The sequence below is a fragment of the Crinia signifera genome, chromosome 2, assembly GCF_055691185.1.
Source record: "Crinia signifera chromosome 2, ASM5569118v1, whole genome shotgun sequence".
In the NCBI taxonomy this organism is placed as follows: Eukaryota; Metazoa; Chordata; class Amphibia; order Anura; family Myobatrachidae; genus Crinia; species Crinia signifera.
This window is the reverse complement of record NC_139218.1, coordinates 353,531,447-353,546,495: the sequence shown is the minus strand read 5'-3', so window position 1 is coordinate 353,546,495 and position 15,049 is coordinate 353,531,447. Positions and strand designations below refer to the sequence as shown.

At 43.7% G+C, this 15,049-nt stretch overlaps 1 protein-coding gene across 5 annotated transcripts in view; it reads right to left on the bottom strand.

The window, feature by feature from the left end:
• Nucleotides 1-15,049, bottom strand: part of DCLK1 (doublecortin like kinase 1) — a 307,761-nt gene that overhangs the window by 14,058 nt on the left and 278,654 nt on the right. The window contains exon 18 of one of the 5 annotated variants that reach the window (XM_083169786.1): nucleotides 10,000-10,073. The exons of the other annotated variants lie outside the window; for them this stretch is intronic. Within the exon in view, the coding sequence (XP_083025912.1) occupies nucleotides 10,000-10,073 (74 nt within the window). The remainder of the gene's footprint in view (nucleotides 1-9,999; nucleotides 10,074-15,049) is intronic. 5 annotated transcript variants of the gene reach the window in all.

Sequence of the window (15,049 nt, the reverse complement as noted above, 5' to 3'; positions counted from 1 at the left end):
AGTGTGTGTAAAAAAAAAATGTAAAAAAGACCCCACAGCACTCACAAAAAATAAAAAAAGGTGATCAGTGATGCGACACTGATTACCAGTGAGGGGCAGCAGGTGCACAACCTTTGGTGGTACTGACAGGTATATATAAAAAAAAAAACCTCTGCACCCCTAAAAAGTTGCTGATCACCTCAGATATAGTGATCAGCACAAAAGGCGGGGGCAGCAGACACAAAATTTAGCACTCTCTATCACTCTCTGTCACTATCTCTCTCTATCTCTCTATCTCTCACTATCTATCACTCTATGACACTGCAGCAGTAGCACTGACAGGTATATCTATATATAAAAAAAAACCTGCGCCCCCAAAAAGTTGCTGATCAGTTAATTTATACTGATCAGCACAAAAGGGGGGGCAGCAGTCAGTTATAAAAAAAATATATAGCACAATCTGTCACTATCTCTCTATCTCTCTCTCTCTATCTCTCTCTATCTATCTATAGCTCTATCACACTGCAGCAGCACAAAATATAGCACTAGGCCTCTCTATCTCTCTCTATCTCTCTCTATCTCTTTCAGTTATATAAAAAATATATAGCACAATCTGTCACTATCTCTCTCTCTATCTCTCTCTCTCTATCTCTCTCTATCTCTCTATCTATAGCTCTATCACACTGCAGCAGCACAAAATATAGCACTAGGCCTCTCTATCTCTCTCTATCTCTCTCTCTCTAACTCTCTCTCTATCTAATAAATCGCAGCAGCACAAGATGTCACAGGATGTCACAAGATGTCACAAGCATAAGCAATCTCAATGATCAGGTAAGTATTTTGGATGGGTTCTGGTCAGTATAGGCGGCAGCTGGGCACGGTGACCGCACTGCACGCTATTCCAGACCGGAATGGCGTCTGCAGTGCAGTCACCGTTAGTTTAAACCCCCCTCCATGGCTGTGATTGGTCCGTCGGTCCGACGAACCAATCACGGCCTTTGGGGGCGGGAGGGGTGAGGTGGGGTGACACCAGTGTCACCCTTACACCCCGCGGTGATTGGTGCTGTACTTTACAGCACCAATCACCTCCGATCCCGTGTCACCGGCGAACGTTATTCGCCGGTGACACAGAAAACGCTGTGAATGGCTGTTCACAATGAACAGCCAATCACAGCGATCGCCGACGGGGGGGCGGCATCGCCGCCCCCCCTGGGCATGCACGGACATGTCTGCTGTCAGGGACAGCAGACATCGTCCCTCTGTCACTGCGTCTCTAGACGCAGTGACAGTTTTAAGCCATGACGTATATATACGTCAACGGTCGGGAAGTACTTCCCGGCCATGACGTATATATACGTCAAATGTCGTGAAGGGGTTAAAAGTGTTTCCATCAATTTCCCTACTACTGATGTAAGGCTCACTGGTTGCTTACCTCTTCCTTGCTTCCACTTTTGTGCAGTGGGACTACATTCGCTGTTTTCCAGTCCTCTGGGATTACTCCAGTAGCTAGTGACTGGTTAAATAATTCTGTTATTGGTTTTACCAGCTCCCCTTTAAGCTCTTTTAGTATCCTTGGCATCTCTCCCCCTTACTCACGGGGCACTTGGCTTTGTTGTCAGGCCTGCTATGGCTCTGATCCCATTACAGGTGAGCCCGTTTCTGCACGGCACCATTGCTTAGCTGGAAAGTCGGCTCGCTCTGTTCAGTTTACTTCAGAGGCCTGATTCAGGAACATTGGGGGAATATACTTTGATAACTATTTCACTAACCATATATGCTTGCAATTAACCCTGCTGCTGACACTTATATAACAAGACTGACTTCTTTTAACTAGCTGGGACGCCAGCTTCTTCGGTTATATTATATTACCTTTTTTTTTAAAATTATTTGATTTAAGTAAGTATATGTTTATATGTTTTATAACTATGTGTTTATAAATATTGTTGACATTTAAAATTGACTGAAGGTGCCCATACACGCATGCGTTTTGGTCTAGATCTCATCGCATCGGACACAAATCGAGACCTAGATTAAAAAGTATTTGCAGCACATACTTTTTGAACTGTGCGTTGGGATGTGCGTGGGAGTGCACATTGCATAGCACCCGCAAAACGCACTGTGTATGGGCACCTTGAGTCTTGTGTCATTATTAAAATGGTGGACCGTACTGTATATATTTATATAAAAATTAATTTAATTATAATGCAAGTGTCAGCGCTGTGACAGTTTTCTAATTTTTCTAACTCTGGGGTAGCAACTTGTGCCACCCCAGCAGCTGTGGAACTACCTATCCCAGCATGCAGTGCCACAAGTTTAAGTATTTACTGAAAGGAAAACTTTGGCAGGGGATTCTGGGAGGTGAAGTTCTACATCAACTGGCGTGCTACAGGTTACCTACCCTTGGCGTAACAATTTAGCATGGTGGTCATGTGATACAGACTGTGGCTATATCTGGTTTGTAGCCCAGATGTGGTCTGACAAATCAGAGGAATGCATCTTTTAATCATGATTTTTAAATCAGTACTACTGATAAATGTGACCATATAAATCTACTCACAGGAGGCACATTGGCAAGATTTTGGCATGTTTGCCTTGAGTGGCAATAATACTTTCTGCCACAGAATGAACCTGTTCTGCCTCTCGGACAGCTGTACAATACAAGCAGATGTGAGTGCACAGGGACCTTCTCCAGTTCAATGCCCCTATTCTGGTTCACTCGCAAAATCAAATTTCTTCTCTAATGGACAAAACCATGTGCACTGCAGGGGGGCAGATGTAACATGTGCAGAGAGAATCAGATTTGGGTGAGTTCTTTTGTTTCTGTGCAGGGAAAATACTGACTGCTTTATTTTTACACTGCAATTTAGATCTCACTTAGATCTATATTGCAGTGTAAAAGTAAACTTAGTAAGTAAAACCCCACCCAAATCTAATTCTCTCTGCACATGTTACATCTGCCCCCCCCCCCCCTGCAGTGCACATGGTTTTGTCAATTTTAGAAGGAATTTGCCTTTGTAAGTGAACCAGAATAAGGGCCCTAATATGCAGTTAATACAAGTGTTATGCTATGCTGGTCGACACATCACCAGGTTCACATTGGGTATTGTTTATTTGTTTTGTACTATGGATATACATGTTTACGTGTTTAGTGTCAGAGACATATGTACAACAACAAGGGAACACCCACAGCGGCTAATCCCTGTTATTTTTGGATGAAAGTAATGTATTGTGCTGACAGCTGTGAATGGGACGATTAGTGCACCCAGTAGAGGAATAAAGTAGTTTATTTTTAAAATAGAGACATGATCACCCATCTGTTCCTCTTATGTGTTGATATATTATGTTGTACAGAGATAAGGACACTGTAATCTGTCACTTATGGTGGCAAAGATGTGATAATATGGCCACTGGCGGTCTGTCTTAACGCAGTTGGAAAACGTGAACCTGTTCTATTTAATATCGCGTACAATACCTTTTATTTGTCTATCTTTAATTATCTTTTGTTTTTACTGTTTCCTCCATTAAAGAGGCCCTGTCACATTAGAACTAATAGCACAACACATGTGTGATATAAAATACAGGACATTTCTATAAATGGCATTATAAGTTTTATTCCAGTTTGGGTATATAACCTAAGCCAGGCATGCCAGATCTAGCATTCCCTGATAGAAAAACTGTGCAAGGCATGATGGGATTTGTAGTTTTACAACAGCTGGAGGGTCATACTCTCAAACAACGCTATCACATGGTGATGGCAAAGCTTGAATGACTACAGCTACACACTGACAGGCGGACAGTAATACAGTGTGCAGCGTAATTATTCACATGTGTAAGGTACGTGCCTCTGTGCAGTTGTGCACATTGCTAGGGTGGTTCAGTAAAGCTACTGCATGATGGCTTCTGGAAATAATTCTATTTGTATGCCAATCCCAGGGTGAGTGACAGAGGCTGGGCGTGTGGGGGAGGATCCTGGCCATTTCATGGGCGTGTCCACACAAACAATGGGCGTGACCATTGAAACGCTGGGAGTGTCCGGGAAGACGCAGACGTTCTTAAGCCTGTTTTTGTCACTGGGCTACACAGCGGCTGCAAACAGCAAGGACCAGAGGAAAAGTCATTCGATGGTTAAAAATCAAATGAAACAAACCTGTTCGCACAGCGGCCGAATTCGGCCCTGTGCGAACATGTCTGGATCAGGTCCTTTTCCCCTGCTAGGCCAAAGCAAGTAGACCACTGCTTCCCCTCATGTCCATTACACTGCACCTCATATCAGTCATAATGTCCCAACATCAGGTGTAAGATGATGGGGCTGGTAAAAACATGGTCACACATTGAGGTGCGCACTGTGATCAGCTGCTGAAATTCATCGGCATCTTGCCAATGTGTACGGTGATAATGTCATGTTACAGAAACCGGTTTAGGCTTGGTACACCGCCGGTGGTGGACGTGCTTTGCTGGCCAGATCGCTTTTCATCTTGAATGTCCGTCTTGTTGTTGTCACTGGCAGTGTTTATTTGCACTGCCTTTGATAACAACAAGACGGACATTCAAGATGAAAAGCGATCTGGCCAGCAAAGCACGTCCACCACCGGCGGTGTACCAAGCCTAAACCGGTTTCCGTAACATGACATTATCACCGTACACATTGACTGCTGTCACTTATCTAAGTGTCCAGAATTCAGAAACATCTGACATAATTTTCCTACTGAGTCTGATCTAACCATAACCTAACATTTTGCTTAGGGCATCGAATTGGTCAGGGCCGGTCCTCTGGATTTACTTTAAATGACATTGAACAGCAGAGGTGCTTTTTCCCCTTTTACTTTCATAACAACGAATGTTAGAAAGAAACTTTCCTTTGACTTATGACCCGGTTGTGTGTGTAAGTGTATCTGGTTTTACACCTGACCGGAACCTTGCACAGTTTCTAATGGCACGTAACCGGTTATATCTTGTGATGTGCGCATCTCAGTACATGGCTGTAAATATGATATTTTGGGGGCGACGTTCCTGAGCTTACTTTATTGATGCACAATCATTCAACTAAGACTCATCTACGAGTATATTCTACAAACTATAGCAAACTCCATCAACTATCATCTTATATTTCCAACACGATAATAAAAACATATCCTTCAAATCCAATGTTTATCTCCATAATAACAAAACCCAATTTGCAATAACTGAGCGGCACAACAAGGGAGCTTGGTTATGAAATGCATCCAAGCTCTGTAAGACACCCCAGAGAGTCATTCACCTCTAGGTGAATTGCGCCTACAATCGCTAATACAGAAAACAGTGTAAATAAGTTATGTCCCATTTTTATTATAAGGATTCTTTGCAAGACTGTCCATTCCTCACTGGCCAATGGACAGCTTAGTGCCGCATAGTCCTAATCACACAAAATCCAGGGATTGAGTTTTGAACAGCAACCTGCAGCAGTTGCCTGAAATTTATTGTCGTGTCTGGGAGATTACACAAGTTTGCATTACAGTGATTTGTTGTAAGAGGTTTAGGGTTCAAAACAGCATATGTGTTGTACGGCAAACAACTGCCTACTTGTACTATAACGTCACATTTACATGTGCGTTCCAGTTACACTATACTTAGTCTTTCGTCTGTAATTTCCTATTGCAACCCATATAGCGAAAGTAATTAACTAATTTATCAGTGCACACATTCTATGTATTTTACCAAGCCCAATATAAAATACTTCTACATACATAACCAGCCTGCCAGAAACACTACACTAACATACATCTCTTCTCTCATAGCCAACAATAGCTCCCAGTTCAACCTCTCCACTGTGCACAAGAGTCTCTCATCTACACACGTAAGCTGCTCCCACTCACGGATACAGGACTTTTCTTGGGCTGCACCCAGTCTGTGGAATGCCCTCCCACACACAACAACACTATCTTCTAGTCTCCAAGGGCTCCCTGAAAACTCAACTCTTTAGGCAATCATATCCAATAGCTGAGCTACCCTGATGCATGCTACTACATGACGCATTCCGCAGCACGGCTCTCACTAACAATGTTCCCCATTGGCCAAGCCTGCATGGGTCTACAGGAAATGTTGGTGACACAGGAGCAGGCATCGTCAGCGACATAGTGAACTGACTCAATATCCTTCTCACTTCCTCACTTGCCCAAGGCTTGGGAAACATATTTGTTCTCATTACGGATCTTGGGTAGAGGTCCTAAATTAACCTTGGTTTTAGCTATTACTTAAAACAGGTATCCCCCATATTTACATACTGTATGTGGGTTACTTAGGCACACATAGTAAGAATAGCAATTTTTACATGGCACCAAATGCTCAGTCATCTCTGCTTAGTTTGTTAGTAAATAGAGCCCTAATGTGTTTTTCAACATTAACCCTTTGAGCGCCAGGTGAATTTGTCAAAATAGGTGTGGAAATCGCCAAGCAAACATTTTTATTCATTATAATAACCTGTAATGTTTACCTTATATAGGAAATATAATCTTTTTTTTTTAACACAACATTTTTGGTTTGAGTTTATATAACAAATGTGAGAGACGCTGTCATTTTTAGTGGATATTTTGCACATCTCTCACAGAGATGTTGGCACTCAAAGGTTTAAGCTAATTTTGATGCTGTGACTCCTGCAAATGACTTCTATCTCTTTAGCTGTAATATGTCTATCAGTGGCGTAACTGGTCTGCTGGTCTCTCTTCCTCTATCCTGCTTCAGCTTCTCCATTATGCACATGACGTCACCACGTCACACACTGTGGAAACACGCAGTAGAGGAGCCTGGGGGGGGTTGTGCCACAAACTTTTTGGCAGGGGGGAGCAAAATGTATAGTTACGCCACTGATGTCTATACTCTAGAAAAGTGTTTTTCAACCACATTGCCGTGGCACACTAGTGTGCCTTGAGCTGTTCTCAAGTGTGTCCCCAGATCTAGAGATGGCCAACCAGTTTACAGCCACCGCCAGTTCAACTGTTATTCACTGGTCTCTTCTTTTCATGAAAAGGGCCAATGTATTTTATTTTGTTACCTGTGGGAACCAGTGTAATTGATTTTTTATATGGGGGTCAATAGGTTTGTTTTTTTCCTGTGGGGGCCTATGTGTTTTGCCCTGTGGGGATCTCAAAGTGTGCCTTGGCAATTTTAACCCCTTCAGTGGTGGGGATTTTTTAGGGAGCGCTCCCCATTGGGTGAGTTTTCCGGGAGAGCCCGCCCTAAAAACACTCCACCACTGTGTCCCCAGGCCTGGGCAGCGCCGCTGAACTGTGAATCAGCCGCTGCCCGGCCCTGCCCCCCAGCAACATGGCCCTGCCCCCGACGTGATGTCATAGACTGTTACACAGCCAGGAGATGGAGACGGGAGGGGAAGGGGACTTGCCGCCCAGCAGCCGGAGCCAGGCAGCGCTAAAGCTGATTTCAGCCATCAGCTTGGCTCTAACCAGCGGTAATCCAGAGAATTTTCCCGGTTTGCCAGTCTGGGCAGTAAGGCATAGCCAGGAAAATTCTCGGGATTACCAGCGAAGGGGTTCAAATCTTTTTTAGTGTGCCGCAAGGTAAAAAGGTTGAAAATCACTGCTCTAGAACAATCCAAAAGCTGGAAAAAATACTAACCTAATATCCATTTTCTGTAATTGTGGGAACATAAGAGCCACTATTGGTTTGTTGGACGTGTAGTTACTTTTTGACAGTAACAGCGAATTGGTTAGAATAATGTAGATGGCAAGTTATAATTTCAGTTTATTGTCCCTTTAATATGAATCAGTGTAGGTCATATGAGAGTAGGCTGGTTCTCATCTGTGTCACTGACTATATATTGCTGGCTAAGCTGTGGACCAGAGATCTCGTGGTTTCCTGTTCATTACATTTAACAAGCTGCCTAATAGCACACTGGGCAGTGTCTTATACGCCAGAGGTAAATCTCGTATATGGCAGCATCAGTCTGGTAGCATATTGTGCTAAATACTTTATGCGTATAAACATTAGTGTTGTGTGAGAGCAAATTAACACAATACCCTGTAGGGCAATAAAAGCCATCTGAGTAGAACGGTGTTATATATAAATGAAGAAGACTTATTTTTACCTTCCCTGAATGAGGCGGTGCTGATGCTATTAATGCCGTAGCATTCCTGATCGCCGCACTGTTGCGTCACTTTAGCAGATAGCCCAGTAATTTCCTTTCAGTTGTACAATAAAATATCCCATCTGCTTTGCAATGTTTTACCGTTATACAGTGTATTTGTACCACCTGAACCCTGTCAAGTTATATCAACTTTATGCAGGGCCGGCGCCACCACTAGGCAAATCTAGGCATTTGCCTAGGGCACCAGCCACTGGAAGACGGCACTTAGCCCCTCGCCTCTCACATGGAGGCTGCAGGGGTGTCTGTGCCGGGTACCTGCGGCACTGCGTGATCTGGCGGCGGGGTCCCTGCAGTGATGCGCGCTATCCGGCATCCAGGCGGCGCGGGAAGCGCTGCTGGGTTTGAAAACATTCCGCATGCTGATTGGCTGAGATTCAGACAATCAGCGTGCGGTGAGTTTTCAAACCCATCAGCGCTTCCCGCGCCGCCGCCTGGCTGCCAGATAGCGCGCATCACTGCATGGACTCCGCCGCCAGATCACACAGCGCCGCAGGTACCCCCCCCCCCCCCGTAGGCACCGGAGCGCCCCACCCCCCCTCGCCTGGGGTGCTCCGGTGCCTTGCACCGGCCCTGACTTTATGTGCAACTATAGAGTATATCATATAACTGTAAAAACCAAGAGTATTTTTGTGTGACAATAAATCATTGTTGGATATTTGTAACCAATTCCTGTGCTAAAATACATCGGACGCTTAAACCAAAAAATAGATACATTTAAAAATAGCGAATGTTAATTACCTCTGCTCTGTCCAGCTGCTGAGTTCCCGGTGCCCCTAATGACCTTTAATGACCATTTACCTTTAATAGGAGATGGTCTCTACTGTTCGCACCAACTCCAGGGCTGGCAAGTTCCCTACCCTAAGCACTACCCATCCCATCCAGGTACATGAAATGACAGCTTGTTGCTACGCTTGTCATCCAATTCCACCAAAAAAGCATTTTGTTTTACTTTGTGTGCAGCTTGCAGTTATACATTGTCCACTAGTTGGATTGGATTCCAGTGTTCATTGTCATCATCATCAATGTCATTATTACATATATATTTAGGTATAAAGTGCTACGAATTTCTACATCATGGTACAGTCCGATGCAGAATTCAACACACATCCATTAATAATAAGTACTTAGTAAGATAAAACAAATTTGGATATAAGGTACACTTGCATTAACAGAGGTTTAAATATACAAAAAAAATAACAGACTTGCAATATAAAATATAAACGTAACTAAAAAGCTATTCAGACAAACAGCACAAAGAACCAGACAATAAACATTATACCATAACACAAAGTTATTGAAGTGGCTGATGTTCAATGCATCATTGTGTTATGCATTGTTAGTTGTCAGGGTTTACGGTTGGGGTTTTGTTCTGTGTGGTTTAAAACTACAGTGTATTACGGTATACCAAAAAATGGAGCACATTAAGATTGCATAGACAATATATATAATATAATATATAATATAGTACTTCTTATGTGCTTTTTAACGAGAAATTTGAACTGCGTATAGACTTGATCAGACATATATGCATATATATATATATATATATGCATATATATATATATATATATATATATATATATATAATTTCTTCTGATTGTAATAGAGAATTTGTATATACACTGGCTTTTAAACCACAGAAAAGAGTCAGCATATGCAATGAAAAAAAGCCGGACACGTCAGCGTGAATAATGGACGAAAGGGGATGGAGAAGGCGGTTGCAAGATCGGAACAAAGACTGAGATTAAACTCATGAAGCGGCATATGGACTGGGTATAAAAAATAAAAAAAAAGCATGTTTATTCACTGGAGGGACTGGTTAATGGAGACTGCCAGCACGTTGCCATGGAAACACTGACTGTTGGCGCTGAACCATCTCATACCTTATCCAATACATTCCTGGCTGTTGGTAGTAGTCCAAAGACCCTGATCTCTTGATGGAAAAACCGTGGTCCAGCTGAGATGAAAGAAATGGGGGCAACTCAGTGGATCATCATTTTGCTAGAAAGTCTATATTCCACATGACCCTTTTATACAGTGTAGCCCAGCTTCCGGTCTAATCCCTTCAGTGACGACCATAAGCCCATGGACATCCACTGAAGGCTTTCATTAACCTGTAACTGTCTACGTCATAGTAATATTTAACATATGAATATTGCCTTGGTTTTTATTGGAGCATCTGGGTGTTCTTTGTATTAAACTTATTATCTTTATACAAACCAGCAAATGTCACCAAAATGTGCCGACTGGGGGTATAAGGTATTTATGTCATCAAGTAGTATAGTAGTAGTACTGTCATACGCAGACACTTGATCCCCACGTTCTTAGTCCAGCAGGCACTGTGAGGAGCAGTGGTAAAGCAGAGAATGCTATGGACAGTGTCTTTTCACATGGCATTTAGCATATTTTACACACAGTGATGCAAATATGTATACTAAGGGGTACATTTAGTAAAGTGTGAGTTTTCAGAAGTGAGAGATCTTCAACCAATTAGATTGTAGCTTTTATCCTCTAGATTCGAAGGTGCTAGATAAAAGACAAGTAGAATCTAATTTCTCACTTCTAAAAACTCCCACTTTAGTAAATGTACCCCATATTGAAGCTTATTTCATCCTACATTGGAATTTAAAAAAAATAATAATTCTGAATTCCAGATCATTACTGTATTTTCTGACACACTCCTGTAACACTGTGACTGTATTTTATAATGTTGACTGTTATTACTACTACTGTATATACTATACTACACTACTTCAAATCCCACTATAATATATAAACCAATTTAATTTTATTAAACATCCACATAATATGTTACTGCAAGTAAAAAGATGAAACTACATTTCTTTCATCAAAAAATATAATATAATTTTTATTCTTATTCTTATTCTTATTTTACTTAGGGGGTCATGCAGGGTTAGTTACCCTGATACCAATGTACAAATATGCCCAAAGACAAACATTCTATTTCAGGCTTTGCTCTCTATTACCAATCAGGTTACCTGGCAGCTCCCATATCAGATATGCATACCTGGAATTAGTGGTGCTTTTTGTAGATTCTACAATATCTGCAAATGTCCCTGGATCTTTGGAATGTTGTCTTTTTACAAAATAGATTAAATATAAATATGTAATAAAATAAAGCAAATAGTTGGATTAGCCATTAACCCTATACAGGGTACGGCTAATCCAATGTCACCCAAAAGGTTAATAGAAAATGTAGCCCTTTGTCTAGACAGCAGCAAGTGCAGTGATAGTTTGGTGCTGCCACCTATTGGCCAAATACAACATACGCAGGACGTTGTATTTCAAAAATGTGCAGCATTCATTAACTTACAGCAGGGATGGGGATCCTTTGACTCTCCAGCTGTTGTTAAACTACGCATCCCAGCATGCTCTGCAACAGTTTTAGCAAGGCCAAATAGCAAAGCTGTAGCAGGGTATGCTGGGATGTGTAGTTCAACAACAGCTGGAGGGCCAAAGGTTCCCCATCCCTGCCTTACAGAGTAATATATTTTGCAGTTAAAATACAGCAATTATGAAAATACATGAATATATTGGAACAGTTCGCTTTATACCCTCCCTACAGGCAGATGTGTGCTCATGTATACATACATAGAATGTTCCGTCAAATACTAGAAGCAAAGCAAAAACTCATTATTATTATTATAGCCAAACTGGGACCGAATCTATGAGAGGGAAGAGATCATAGGTGCTTGAGGGCCCGAGCACCCACGGAAATTGATGAGCACCCACCTGCTCAGCAGCGGCCCACCCGCCCGTGTCCCACTGCACCGCCCCTTCCTCGTCGCTGGCACAGGTACTGTGGGGGCATTTATGTACCTGCACTGTGGGGGCATTTATGTATTTGGGTATTTGGCACTGTTGCCACAATTTGAATATTGGAGACAACTGTGCTGCGTAATATCAATCAGTATTATTTTGTGGCCACCCCCCTTTCCCATGAAGCCACTCCCCTATATTTTTGGCTTGAGCACCCACCAGCAAAAACATAAATCGGCACCTATGGAAGAGATCCATTGTTACCTCTATGTGACACACAGATCTGCAAGAGAGATCTGCCTGTCAGCACTCATAGATCCACTGTGTAGTGCAGGGGTGGACAACCGGTCAGAGGTAAAGAGCCGAAAAATATCGGTAGTCAAGCTAAAGAGCCGGCATCATGCGCGCGCGCGCCAAAAAAGGGGTGTGGTCTATTTTGAACCCTTGGGTGGGTGTGATACAAATATGCCTCCAATAGTGCAGTGCCATATATACATATGCCCCCAATAGTGCCAGATACACATATGCCCCCCACGGTGCCGGGTATGCCCCCACAGTGCCAAAAAGCTGGTATGCCCCCACAGTGCCAAGCTGCTATGCCCCCACAGTGCCACAAACTCCTATGCCCCCACAGTGCCACAAACTACTATGCCCCCACAATGCCACAAACTGCTATGCCCCCACAGTGCCACAAACTCCTATGCCCCCACAGTGCCACAAACTACTATGCCCCCACAGTGCCACAAACTGCTATGCCCCCACAGTGCAACAAACTCCTATGCCCCCACAGTGCCACAAACTGCTATGCCCCCACAAAATTCCCATTAGCAGCACTCACCATTGTTGCTGCTGTTGTTGCTGCTGTTGCTGCTGCTGCTGCCAGGCGGGGAGAGGACAGTATGGCGTCCCCCTGCAGACACCGCGCGTCTCCTTCCCCCCCCACACACACACTTCCCTGTGACTGGGCCGTCCACTAATCAAAGCTCGCGGGCCGGCTCCTGATTGGCTGCCGTCCCGCGAGCTCTAATTGGCGGACGGCCCAGTCACAAGGATTCACAGTAAGGGGTAGGAGACATGCGCTATGCGCGCTCTCCTCCCCTCAGAAGAAATATGATTCGGGGAACCAGCAGCGGGGGGACAGGAACGGGGACAGGCGGCGGGCAGTAGGAGCCGCAATGTACAAGGGGGCGAGCCGCATGCGGCTCGCGAGCCGCGGGTTGGCCACCCCTGGTGTAGTGGATCTAATAGGCTGGGACCACATCAGAACAATATTGAAACGATTTGCCATCTCAGAGCAACCTATCGTGCATATCGTATGATGTGTATGACCAATCCCCCACGTCGCATACAACATCTTCTAGCTGGCCATGCTGCACAACCAATCAGAAGATATTGGGGCCGATTCAACACTGAATGCTAATACTAAAAAAAAAAAAATCGCAATTCCGATGCGTGCACGTGCCAGTGCTGCGAGGCCGTGAACTACGATTGCACTGCAAGAAATGTGCCAGCAGTCCATGGCAAAAGAGGGGGGAGGGGGTGGAAAAGGGCGCTGTAGGTATGGCAACTGATTATTGCGGGGGCGCAGTCCGGACAATGCAGAAGTGTCTGTTCCATTTGGGGGACTTAGCGGGTGCGTTATGTAACACGTATTCACTGTAACCCTCAAAATGGCCGCAAAATGACTGCTAGGCTGCCGGTAATGTGTGAGCGCTTCGCTTTAGCGACGCAAATGCTAAATTTTGCATTTGTATCCCGGGGAGGGACAAGCCGTGTGGCCGTGCCCTGTGCAGGGTGGCCCCCCACTACCTATTGATGGCAAGTGGCATTTTGTGATCCTCGCAAAACTACAACTGAAGCTGAATTAGGCCCATTGATTGAAACCCCGTTGCAGTTTTATGAAGGACGGAACAAGAGATGGTTCTATGATTCAATAAATTGTTTAATGTGTACGTGCAATCGGTGATGGGGCCCTTCATGCAGGTGTGTACCCAGCCAACGCTGATTGATAAGTCAGATATATGAGCACTGGGGATAGGAGATGTCTAAAGTGGCTTAAATTATGGAAAATAAAACCAGAAATATATATATAATATAGGAGCTAACAAAATATTAGTGAAAAACATAAAAGAATGATAAATAATTTTTTGTCTGGGACCTAAATCCCCCATTATATACCTTACATTATATGTACATAAAATTGGGATTCCAATACTGGAGAAAACTACCCAGTGCAACTTTCTGGGATTGGATTAAAGTAACTAGAAGAAGAATCTTGTAATATGTTTTTCCACTCAGCACCCATTCAGGAGTATATTCTCACTTTTCTTATTAGTGTTAACCATTGGGTGTGGTGAGTCCCTTTAATGGGAATGAAACATTGTTAGGGCAGCTGTGTGTGTGCACATTTTGGGATTCCACATCCCTCTGTAATCGGTAAATAGACGCTGACTGCTGGCTTCTGTGATCCGCTGCTGTGTCTAAAGATGCAGAATTGGATCACCTGCGTGACCATCAGACATCTAATACTGCTTTCACATTGCAAAGCTGGGTCCAACCCGGGACCTTGATCCCAGCTCCAACCCGGGTCCGATCCTTTCACATTAAAAGCCAGTTGCTCATTATACACAGGGTGACCTGGGTTCAATCTTTCCCGGTTTGAATTGCCGGGTTGGTCTACTTGGGTTATTAGGTTTGGTGCTTTCACACCACACCTCAACCCGGTCGACCAGGCAGCAACTCGGCAATAACTTGGTTTTAGAAGCGATGTGAAAGCGATATGTGGTTGCTCAGGATGTCCGATGAAATCACAATCTAATTTAGAGTCCAGCTACGAGACGCCTATACCAACTGCAAACCTTGCTGCACAGCTTTATTTCTCACTGGGAGACCGCTTTGCCCTTTGCCCTGCTGTTTGGGTGCAGTAAGACGCCACCGTATGACAATATAGGGTATAAAATATCTCTGTGAAAATATAAGATGGTTCATTTGTTTTCCAAGCTGTGATGTTTCCTTTCAGCCGAGCTGACAACCTCACATAACCTTCACAGACTCTTTCTATTAGTGCGCTGCTCAACCCAGCCTATCCCAGAGCTGTAAATCAGGCTATCTGATACTATGTGTTATGTGCAGATCTGAAATCAATCACCGTGG